At 30.6% G+C, this 12,177-nt stretch overlaps 2 protein-coding genes across 2 annotated transcripts; one reads left to right on the plus strand and one right to left on the minus strand.

Moving 5' to 3' along the window:
- Positions 1-618: 618 nt before the first annotated feature.
- LOC131630974 (transcription factor MYB114-like) lies at positions 619-1,766 on the plus strand. Its single transcript, XM_058901717.1, has 3 exons — positions 619-838; positions 921-1,050; positions 1,201-1,766. Exons 1-3 carry the CDS (start codon positions 697-699, stop codon positions 1,526-1,528), a joined length of 600 nt encoding a protein of 199 aa, XP_058757700.1. The 5' UTR covers positions 619-696; the 3' UTR covers positions 1,529-1,766.
- Positions 1,767-2,287: 521 nt separating this feature from the next.
- LOC131630973 (probable glycosyltransferase At5g03795) lies at positions 2,288-6,695 on the minus strand. Its single transcript, XM_058901716.1, has 4 exons — positions 6,020-6,695; positions 5,789-5,919; positions 3,845-4,193; positions 2,288-3,057 (listed from the first exon to the last, which is right to left on the minus strand). Exons 1-4 carry the CDS (start codon positions 6,419-6,421, stop codon positions 2,383-2,385), a joined length of 1,557 nt encoding a protein of 518 aa, XP_058757699.1. The 5' UTR covers positions 6,422-6,695; the 3' UTR covers positions 2,288-2,382.
- Between the last annotated feature and the right edge of the window lie 5,482 nt (positions 6,696-12,177).

Here is a 12,177-nt window from a genome sequence, read left to right on the forward strand (position 1 = left end):
TTCTTATCAAACTCAAAATCACATTTCTATCCAAAATATGCTACATACAAAACTCAAAACCTTTCTCTAAATATAAATTCATTTAAATAAACCTCTAAATATAAATATACATAAATAAACATCATCGGATAATAAATTCTTGTTGTACGAAGTCATTAGTTTCTGAGCACTTTGGGGTCACTTATCCATCTACCTTGACCATCTTGGACCAACCTCTTACAATATACAACCGTCACACTAATTATATTACCTTTTTTTTTTAATAAGAATGGAATAAATAGTTATGATAATATTTAAGGAGGGATAACATTTAAAAATAAATAAATAAATTAAAACTAAATGAAACATGGTTTATTACTAGCCCCTACCCCCACAACCACAAGATGTTGATGTCTAAATTCACCCCTGTTTGTTTATGACTAAAATCAATACACGTAGTCCATTAATCAAATTATTAACTCTTATATCCCCACTCTCTAACCGGTCACTTGGTGTTGAAATCTACAACTAACGGGTGGTTGGGTTTCCATTCTCATGAAGGGTAGATACATACATATGCATGGACTCACCTACATTCCACTGTGTATATATATACCATTTTTTCATGTTCTAGTAAAAGCTTCTTTTCTTGAGTAACCTTCACTACACTATCTCTCTTACTCTCCCAACAACACTAAAAAACAAAGCCTCATTGTTATGGCACCCTGCAGAAAAAAAGATGGACCAACTAAGAAAACAATGAACAGAGGAGCATGGACCCCAGAGGAAGATCAAAAGCTAGCTCATTGCATTCAAACTCATGGTGCCAAGAAATGGAAAACTGTTTCAGCCAGATCAGGTAATAATAATAATCATAAGACGCAAGTAACAACGAAATTGTAACTTGAAACTAAAGTAAGTGTTGCATTTTTTTTTTGTAGGTTTGAATAGGTGTGGAAAGAGTTGTAGGTTAAGATGGCTGAACTATCTTAGACCCAATATCAAGAGAGGGAACATTTCAGATGATGAAGAGGATTTGATTCTTAGGCTTCACAAACTTCTAGGAAACAGGTTTGTTATATTCGACAAAACACTAACACTGATACCAAACACGATACACACTGATCACCCTGATCAGACACGACTTTAATGTGAAGTGTCAGTACTACATGCCATAATCAATATCATATGTTTTGGTGATGGAATTTTTGGTATGTGAAGGTGGTCTTTGATAGCTGGGAGGCTTCCGGGACGAACAGACAATGAAATTAAGAACTATTGGAATTCTCATTTGTGCAAAAAAGCCACTCACGTTGAGGAAAAACCAGAAACTTCCACAACACAAGAAACTATAATTCAAGACAATATTGTTGGGGATAGTGTTGTATTAGAGAATAAAGATTCGATTAATGGAAGTGTTGATTCTGATGTTCTCTTTGATGTGAATGAATTCTTAGACTTTTCCATTGATGAACCATATGAGTTTGATTGGGTGAATAAACTCTTGGAATTTGACCAGATTCAGTTGCCTGAGAACACAAATATCTGAGTGAGCATTGTTGTAGATAAGTAGCTCCAGTGAAGTATAATGTGGAAAACAAGTTGTTCTATTCTGCTTCTAAGCACATGTTTGGATTAACTGTGATCTAATCTAGGTGCAAAATCACATTGAAATCGTAATTTCTGCAAATGTTGTCATGATCTCAAAGTAGGAGGTTTATTTTTAGTTAGTTTTTGTAACTTCCATTGTTGTTATTGTTAAAGTAAATATGTAGTAAATTGTGTCATTAGTTGTTTATGTGGTATTACTTGTTATCAGAATATATAAAATAATCTATTTCATTTTAAAGAAATACCTTTTTTTTGTTGGAAGTAGTACTTGAATTAGACACAGATTTTCATTTAATGAGGCAACAAAGGGTTATATAATGGTGTATGGTCAATTTATGGCAAAATTTTAAGAGTTTTTTTTGTATTAAAAACTGTAAGGGTTTCGCAATATGTTCACTAAAGTTAACAAAACATGTGTGGTGGCAAGAAAATGATCAGTGATCATAAATATGAACAGATCTTGCAGCATAGAATTGACAGTTGAGTGAAGAAATTAGTAGTGAAATTGATTGAAAGCAACTAAGTTTTTTACTCATTCATGCATTGAATTTTTTACACAGATACAATAACTATGAACTCAGCAAGATATTTCCTTCTATAGTTTGTATTTGTATGAAAGAGACAATACAGAGTTCAAGGATTTAATGGTTTGAAAACGACCAAAAATAAAAGAGCATTCAAAAATATTAACACCATATTTCTAAACAAACAAATTTCTAATGTATGAATCGAGCCATTAAGCAGTAAAAGGCTGCTAGAGTCTTGCATGCTACCCATCTATATTTGCAGGGTTCAAATCTGGTTTAGCCTGTTGAACCATATTGAATGTAAAATCATGTGAAACAGATCATATTTCATTGGTTTTGGGTTCCAAAGAAAATGCTTCTGTACCATCTTCACGTTAGTTTGCATTGCAAGGTATTTTTTCATAGGGATGGACATCAAAATTTCCTTTAGCCTCGGAATATCCTTCTCGGCCACTACCACGGAAAAAACACTCCAGTCGAGAAATTCACTAAGTGGAAGAACAAAATTATCTGCAATGATCACAGGAACACATTCGTAATATATGGCTTCGACTATCCTAGGGCTATTAACTTCGAAGCCCATTGGACACAAACAATATTTACTTGATTTCATGTGTTGAATATAAGTCATCTTTTTGGAGATTCTCAAAGGTAGATGCTTGTAGATTTTCATGTCTTCATCTTTTTCACCACCCCAGTACTTAAGAAGAGTGGGACGCACTCTACCGTGCATGCCTCCAGCAAAGAAGGCAAGGATTGGACGTAATGATACTCTATTCCCACCAAGATATCTCTGAGGTCTTCTTGGTGCTCGTATGGTAGTTTCTGGAAGGGAAACATCTCTTCCTGCAATGAAGATTTTTTCAGACACATCAGCATTACATAGAGCTTTTATGGTGTTTCCAGCTAGTTCTTCATGTTCAGCCACAGTGTAAGGACCCTGGAAATGTGAGTTTCAAACAGGAGACATCAAACAAAAATGAAGACTTCAATACTATAAATACACAATAAAAAAAATGAAATTTATCAGGTTCCAATATAATAGGAATGAATAGATTATGCTGCAAAAGGGAAATATGTTAGTCAATACGTTAACAACCATTCTTTAGCTATGAATTGACTAATAACCTTTGTGGGCATCACATACATATAAAAAAGAGATGTCTTTGAAAACTTCAAGAAAAACGAGTCATTCATTGTTCAGTAATCATTGAAAAAAAGTGTGATAGCCCACAGGAAAACAAGTGAAAGATGTTGCATACCTCCATACTCAACATGATAGGGCTTTGCATTATTGCAAATTTCAAGGTAATAGACGACTATCAACTGTTTAAGGGAAATTGAAATTTATAAAAGGGAAATTGAAATTTATGAAAGAGAATTAACTAGTTGCAAGAGTAATTGAAATACATTGGGAGATTAAGCATGAACTTTTTTCTTTGCCGTGACGGGGAGATATATGGCACTATGTTATCCTATTAGTATTATCAGCAGCATCATCAGCACCGTTGTTGTTTATTATATGGGTGCATTTTTATGGATCAAGGCCATTTTAAATTTATTTTTGCTAAATAAACTCACTTTCATTTTTCATCTAATCAATGAAAAGCATGGATGGAAGCACGGAAATATAAGAATTTAAAATCCAAATAATCTCAAATAATTATCAATCTTAGAAAAATCAAATCATCAGGAATCAACCAATTCAATGGAAAACAGACACCTACCCAATCGTGGCAAGCAACAAGGAAATGGTCTGACCCATGTGTGCGATTCCAAAAGGGGTATTTTGCAGCAATCTTGTTTACATAATCTCTAAGAAAGAGTGATAATGGTTTCATATTATGTGACTCGGGCACATAGAGTGCCCGCGCCATTTGGTGTACACTGTAAGGGAGATAAAATAAGTGCGCCCTCTCAGGATCCTTGGTAACAAATTGATTATTTCCCTCCATTAACTTCATAAACCATCCTTCTGAAGCATAGATTCCCTTAAGGTGAGGGTTGTGAAAAACAGGCCTTGCCCCATCACGATATATATAAACTTTAAGTATTGTTTCCATCAATTCATAGCTCCTGAAATTGAAGGACGGTATTATTTCAATATACTTTAAACATGGCAAATGCAACTCACAAACCAAAGTTGCAGTCAAATCCAAAACATTATCAGCAATATTCAGCAGATTGCAGCCCACAGGTTACACAACACAATCAGCCCCCCAAGTTTTCAATTTCATCTCTTTAAAATCTAGAATACTTGGTGAAGATGATTATAGAAAACAATGAAGAAACTGGATCCAACCAGTTCAAATCTGTTTTCCAAGATACTAAAATTCTATACAGCAACAAAACTACAATATTTACTAGGTAAAAGGACATTGACCATAGTCGCTAATGTGACTGCAGAAAAACCATTTTTCCAACTTTACATTGAAACTATCCATCATTACTAGTAACAAAAGTTAGGTTGGTTGAGTGGTTCTTTGACAGGGTAGTAGACCAACACCAAGTAGTCCAACGTTAAAGCCTTCTTGCCTAAGTCTTCAGATTCTGAGATGAATGTTTGCCTTGTATATGCCTTTCCATGCTCAAAAAGCTTATACATAAAAGAGTTTAGAGGTGTGATATTAGAAAGCTAACTTTAGCATGAGGTAAACGGATTTATGCATATCCCAATCCCATGCTTCAAACTTAAAAGGCTCTTGCTTCAGGGATAGGGTTAGAGATGTAACATAAAATCATTTATGTGCCAATTTTAGTCAAGTGGTCTCCTAACATAGATGAATAAATATTCAAAGAAAGAGGAGCTTTATGTAAATTGTAATACTGCTACTATGTTTTTTTTGTTGCTTTGGTTGAATAACTTAATGAATGGCGGTTTTTAGCACAAAAAACAAATCATCAGCCGACATTAAGAAAAATATAATGAGTTCTATGGGTATAAGAAAGGACTACCCTCCCCTCCACAACAAAACTTACCATCACATTTGTTCAAGCATGTGCGGTATAGATTGGACTATACAGTCTTATTCTAGATTAGATTATCTTATTCTAGATTAGAATAGGAATAACTCTTAACGTAGTTTAGATTATCTTATTCAAGATTCGAATAAGAATAATTCTTCCGGGTGCTCGATTTAATTGGGCCTATGAACAAACTTTCATTGTAAACATTTGATAAGCTTTAGGTTACTACATAATATCGAGCTTAAGCTTTAGGCCAAAAATCTGCCATGTAAGTACGCCATTGCAGCTTATGACGCCACCATGGCAGACATTCCTTCACATATTGTCTATGGCGGTTGTCTAAAAATATGCCACTCCATTCTATCATGGCTGCCATCGATGCCGTATGTCCATTAAACTCTAAATAAAATGTGATTACTTTTTGGACTAGTCTCTTCTAAAGAGAACTAACTTCTCTAGTAAACAAGTAAAAATGTATCCACCCTAAAATCATTTAGTGGATAAAGCACCCAATGCACATTTTAGCTTAGTTCAAGGTGGATACAACCCTTACTAATATCTCTTTCCTTTTTTTCTTCAACAATCCTCAAAAAAAAAAAACATCAAAGAAATCAATAACCATCCCCTAAAACCATAACACTATTCAGCAACAAAACCATGAATAAGGAAGTATGCACAATTTAAAAATAAACAAATAAGAGTACCTTTTGAAAACAGAAATGTTGGTAAATAAAGGAGCATAAAGATTAGGATCTTCATTCACTAAAGGAGCATGTTCAATCTCTTTCTTTGCATACACAAGGGCCTCAGTAGGTGACAGCAACCTAATGTCCTTCTGCCATATAAATATCCAGCAAAACATCAGTAATGCCTCAACACATAATATATAATTAAACAAACCAAAGAAGCAAGTTCAAAATCTAATCAACTTCTACCTGCTTACCCAAAGGAACATGTCCACGAGGCGCGGTAACTGTCGTACTACTAAGATTTATATTCTTCTTTCTTTGTGATTGAATATCTACAACACTGTCACGCTCAACTGATACTGATTGAACAGACTTGTTCAACGAATTAGGCGAAACAACAGAAGGAGAAAGAGTGAGGTGAACCTGTTGAACTATCTCCCCTTTAACAAGCTCATTCGACTGTACAGTGCTATTGGAGGGCGACGAATCGGTTACATAATCATGTACAAAAAACTGAAACAGAAATCCAGTTACGGTAAAAACGGCGGCAAGAATAAGCAACTTTCTCCGATCAATCCTGTGCCCGAAAATTCGCCACGATAACTCCCTCATTAGAATCAAAACAGTTCGGTGAAAAACATTCTTCATATCAAATCTCAATCATATCGCATGGAACGATAAAGTATTAACCATAACCTGAGCATGTGATTCTATAAAGCTCTCATTGTTTCTCGCGTGAATCGGAAGGAGGATGCATGGAGTGAAGTAATTAGGAGCCTGGTTGAGATGATGGATCTGAGTAGGGTAAACGGCGAGGTTGACGGTAACGGTTATGGTGGGAAGAGGAAAGTGTTGGTGTTCGGTAACGGTGCCCGGAAGTCATGTCCCCACTCTATTATAAAGATAAAGAAACACGGCAACAAAATAATCAATTTAAGTTATTTCTGAATATAGGCTCTTGCTAAGTCATGTTTTCGAGCTTATAGCTTATGTCTTATGTCTTATAAGTTCATATAATAATTTAGACCCATTTAGTAACGGTCTTTTCATCAAGAGTTTATAGTTTATTTTACTAACTTATAGTTTATTTTTCAGACGCTATTTCAGATAGCGTTTTAGCTTATGTCTTATAGTTTTTATTTTTTCTTCCTTTTTTATCCTTATTATTTTAATTAAAATTCATTTTTAACCCTTATAATTTATTTTAATTTAAAATAAAATAAATATATATTAAATATCTTTTATGTCATTTTACATTTATAAGTTAATTGAACCGTTAATTTTACCAAACATTTCAATTAGTTTATAAGCTATCAGTCTCAACCATCCACTATAAGCTATAAGTCATCAATCATCAGCCATCAGTCATAAGCTATAAGCTATCAGCTAGCTTATCAGTCAACCACTATTTTTACCAAATAGACCCATAGAAATTTTTATTCTACACTAACCAGTCGTAAGTATTCTGTCAAATTATATTTAAATTTAAAAATATTTTCATAATTCAATAATTTTTTATAATTTACAATTTCAATATTCATTACACTTATATATATATATATATATATATATATATATATATATATATATATATATATATATATATATATATATTAAAAAAACAAACTACACTTTTTATAATTTATATATTATTAATTTAATAATTTAATTCTCACCTTTTTAAATTCTATTTTTTACTTAATTCATATGTTTTTAATAAAAAAATATTTAACTCTCAGTATAAAAATCTATAATTTAATATATAAAAAAATATGTTTTACATTTTAAATTTTTATATTTAAATTTAAGTGAAATGATAGTATAATACTAATTTACACTTACATTGCACTACCTTTAACATCTAAATATAACAATATAACTTTAAAAAATTTATTCTCCTTAACAATTATAATTTCATATCTAACAAAAATAGATGAAGTGTACATTATAAAATTTTAGACATAAAAAATGTCATTATATAAAAATATTGTACTTATTTAACGTCAAAAATACTACATATATTCTTTAGAATTTAAAGGTAGTGTACTGATAGTGTAAATAAACTTTACACATACAACCAATCAAAATTCTTACACTTGTCATGTCATATTAATTTTTTAAAATTAAAATAGTGTTTTAATTTAATACATGATTGTGATTGGTTGACAATTTAAAAATATTTTACACTAGAGTGCATATCCCTTTTTCTCTATTCTTTAAAATAATATATTTTAGAATAATAATATATAATATAAAAGAATTAAAAAATAAAAAATTCACTTTTAATATAATGTAAATTAAAATTCCACTGTATGTCCTTATAAAAAACATTTATAATTTAAATAATATATTTATAGTAATAATTTATAATTAACAGGAATTAAAAATTAAACAATACATTTTTTATTTTTAATATGAATAAAAATATCTACACTATTTTTTATTCGTATTTAATATTTATTTTTATTCTATTTGTATATAATATTTATAAATAAATAAATAAAATAATGTTTGGTTTTAAATTATTATAACTTAATAATTTAATTTTATCATTTTCATTATATTAGCTTTTAAAAGTGATAGAGTTAATATAATTTATTAATTTTTAAAAAAACTTTAGTATTTGATTTTGCAATCGACAACTCAATAGGATCAAATTCATCGTCTATTTGTGAAGTCTCATAAAAAAAATTCGCACGCTGATTCTCATAAGGACCCTAGTAATTTAGAGCTCCTACCGAGAGGTCATGACACTTGTCAAGCATTATTTTCATAAAAAATTAAATTCGGACCAAGTATTATTTCCAACAGAAATTAAACTCGATATTTTTGTAATCTTCGTGTCTTAGCAAAGACTCATTTACCACTCAAGTTCAAATGTTTGATTAACACATAAATTATTTTTCTTCTCTAAATACATAGTGATAATTTAGTTTCTAAATATTAAAAATATTAATTATACATTATTAGTTTAGAAATATTATAATTTTTAAAAGTTATAGAATCAATATGTCTCTTTGCTAAAATATGATATTTTTGTTCTCAAAATAAGTAGTAATTTTTATTTTTAAATAATTAAAATATTGATTATAATTATTTGGGATATTTTCTTAACTTATTCAAATAAAAATATTTTATATTTCTTTCAGTTATTTTTGTCATTTTTAAGATATAAATATTTAAATGTATTGACCAAAGCAAACTACACTTGTTTTATGTGACATTCTCACAAAATTTATTAATCATCATAAGGACCGTTTATGTTAGAGGTCGTGAGAAAAATTAAACTGAATCGAACCAAATCATAATAAAAATTCACTCGAATTGAACAGAGTCGTTTCAATTTACTAAGAATTAAATTGAACCAAAATTATTAGTTTGGTATACTATTTCAAAATTAAGAATTGTACCGAACCGTTAGAAGACAATTTTTCTCAAACCGAACTGTTTATCAAAGAACTGAACCGTTAAGCTATTTTTCAATTTAAAAAAAAAAATAACTTATTTTAAGCATTTTTTTATTTTCAATTTTGGTTCTGTTCGGATTCGGTTCGATTCTAGAACTGTGCATAATGATTTGATTCACTAACCAAATATAAGTTTGGTTATTTATCTTCATTTCAATTTGATTTGGCAGTTCGTTTTCGTTCTTAAATATTTTTTTTTAGCAATCCTAACAAAGATCCTAATTATTTACTTTATTTTAAAAATATAATGTATCAATTTAATTCTCACATTTTTAAATTATACTTTATTTAATTTAAATTTTACTTTTTATAAGCAATATTTAATTTTCACTTTAAAAATCACCACTTTAATATTAAAAAAATTAATTGTTTTAAACTTCTTTACCATAATAATATAATTTTCAAAAAGTTATTTTCCAAAATTTTTATAATTTTATGTATACAACATAGATAAAAAAATCCTATCTATAAAAAAAATCCTTAAATGTCTTACTTATTTAAAATCCTATATATAAAAAAATATCTTACTTATTTAATGTCATAAATACTTCATATATCATTTTAAATAATATGTTTTAGAATAATAATTTATAATTGAAAAGAATTTAAAAATTAGAAAATCACTTTTTAATATAATATAAATAAAAAATCCTACCATATGTCCCTGTAAAAAATACTTTACTTATGTAACATCATAAATATTACATATATCACTTTAGATAATACATTTTATAATAATAATTTGTAATTAAGAAGAATTAAAAATATAAAATGCACTTTTTATTTGTAATATGAATAAAAATATTTACACTCCTTTTTATTTAAAAATATATTACTTTGACTCCAAAAAAATGTTTTTAACCCCTGTAAATATTTTAAATTTCACTTTTAGACCTTATATAATAATGTCATATTTTTTTGGCTAAATTACAGTTTTGGTCCCCCTATTTTAGCGTTTTCACGATTTTAATCCCCCTATTTTGTTTTTAAACAGTTTTGGTCCCCCATCCCCGCTTTGGCTACCAAAAACACCTATGTGGCAATTTTTAAATTACGTGGCATTATTATTTCGTTATTTTTTTCCATGTCATTATAATTAAATATTAAAATTATAAATATTAATTACAAATGGGTTATTTAAGAAAACATGTTCTTCTTCGTGTGTTTGAGAGTGCTAGGGTTTCACAACTAAGAAGCTGCCTCTGCCTCTTCTTCATCGTGTTTTCAGGGTTTCAGGGTTTCACAACTAAGAAGCTGCCTCTACTTTCTTCTTCTGTGTTTCATTGCAATCCCTCATTCATATGGCATCTGAAGCATTTAGCATTTCAAGCAACCTATCTCATTCTAGGAGAAGAAGGTTGCAGTGTTACTGTGGGTTGGACGCCCCCTGGTTACTTCTTGGACATCTCAGAATCCAGGTCGAAGGTTCTATGGTTGTGGGTTATACAAGGTAATTCAAAATCCCTAATTTTTTTCGTCCTTGTATAAATGTTTTAATTTTCTCAATCACTGAGCAATGGTCGTGTGTTATACAGTTACAAGGAAGGAAAGGATGTGCATATTTTGAGTGGTACGATGAGCAACTGGAAGAACGTTCAAATGAGGCCATCAACTCATTATTGAAGAAAGTTAACAATTTGAAGAAGGAATTATTGATAAAGAAGACTGATGACAAGTTGAAAAAGAAAGTCAAAATTTTAGTTACATTTTTGGTTTTGTCTTGGGTTCTGATATTAGTGTTGCTGCTAAAAATTGTGGTTGGATAATATATTGTTGGTTGGATAATGTATTGTTGGTTGGATAATGTATTGTTAGTGTTAGTGTAATGATTATGTAATATAGGTGTAATGTATTTTGCAACGAAAATTATCAGTACATGGTTCTCAAAATTATCAATACATTGTTCTATTTCAAAATGGTTCTATGCTGTTTAGATTGCTTATCAATACATGGTTCTATTTCTTATGGTTCAGAAAGATTGCGTATCAAAATGGTTCTATGCTGTTTAGATTGCTTATCAGTACACGAAAGATCCAAAACTGCATTCAAAATAATGGATCAATTTCAGTAAATGGTTTAATTTCAATTACATGGTTCAATTTCAAAATAATGGATCAATTTCATAATAATTGTAAGCTGCATTGCTTAATGAAAGATCCAAAACTGCATTCAACAATGACAGTAACTTTCAAAACAAGATTTCTTTCATTTCTTTCATCAGTTGTTAATACATTTTCCCAAAATAAACAACAATGACAGTAACATTGGTCAATACATTTGCCCAAAATAAACAACAATGACAGTAACATTTGTCAATACATCTTTCCCAAAAGGTTTATACATTGCCCATATGATATCCTATCTAGTTGCTATCTATTACATTGGCCAAAAGGATTTCCTATCTAGTTGTTTCTTGTGTTAGAGGCGCCTGCGATCCTTGTGTCAAAACAGTAGGCGCTTCATCGGTTGATGACTTCTTTTGCTTCTTTGTTTTGGTATTTCCTGAGGTTGATGCTTTCGTCTGCTTCTTTGTCTTATTACTTCCTTTGGGCAATTGTCGATCCGCCGCTGTCTTTCCCTTGCACGTCCTTGAATTGTGCCCAAACCATAAGACCTTGGAAAAATGTTGTTCAGATCTGCTAATAGAAGATCCAGAAACCACTTCCATGAGTCTCTTGTCTCGGCTTCCACCACAGCATAAGCAATTGGATAAATTTGATTGTTCCCATCCATTCCCACTGCCGCCATTAGCTGACCACCGTACTCACCCTTCAAAAAACATGCATCAAGACCAATCAAAGGCCTACAGGTATATGCAAATGCTGCTTTACCGGCCTCCAGACATATGTATATCCTCTCAAAAACAGGTCCAACATCAGACATCCCACACTTGATTATCACAGTGGTATTAGGATTAGACCTTCTGAGCTCCTCACC

This window comes from Vicia villosa, unplaced genomic scaffold (assembly GCF_029867415.1).
Source record: "Vicia villosa cultivar HV-30 ecotype Madison, WI unplaced genomic scaffold, Vvil1.0 ctg.000756F_1_1, whole genome shotgun sequence".
NCBI classification, from domain to species: domain Eukaryota; kingdom Viridiplantae; phylum Streptophyta; class Magnoliopsida; order Fabales; family Fabaceae; genus Vicia; species Vicia villosa.

Coding starts and splice junctions, on each gene's coding strand:
- LOC131630974 (XM_058901717.1), top strand. CDS start 697: ATGGCACCCTGCAGAAAAAAAGATGGACCAACTAAGAAAACAATGAAC. Junction 839..920: donor AACTGTTTCAGCCAGATCAG/GTAATAATAATA, acceptor TTTTTTTTGTAG/GTTTGAATAGGTGTGGAAAG. Junction 1,051..1,200: donor CACAAACTTCTAGGAAACAG/GTTTGTTATATT, acceptor TGGTATGTGAAG/GTGGTCTTTGATAGCTGGGA.
- LOC131630973 (XM_058901716.1), bottom strand. CDS start 6,421: ATGAAGAATGTTTTTCACCGAACTGTTTTGATTCTAATGAGGGAGTTA. Junction 5,920..6,019: donor ATGTTCCTTTGGGTAAGCAG/GTAGAAGTTGAT, acceptor TTTATATGGCAG/AAGGACATTAGGTTGCTGTC. Junction 3,058..3,844: donor TTGTTGCTTGCCACGATTGG/GTAGGTGTCTGT, acceptor TCACATTTCCAG/GGTCCTTACACTGTGGCTGA.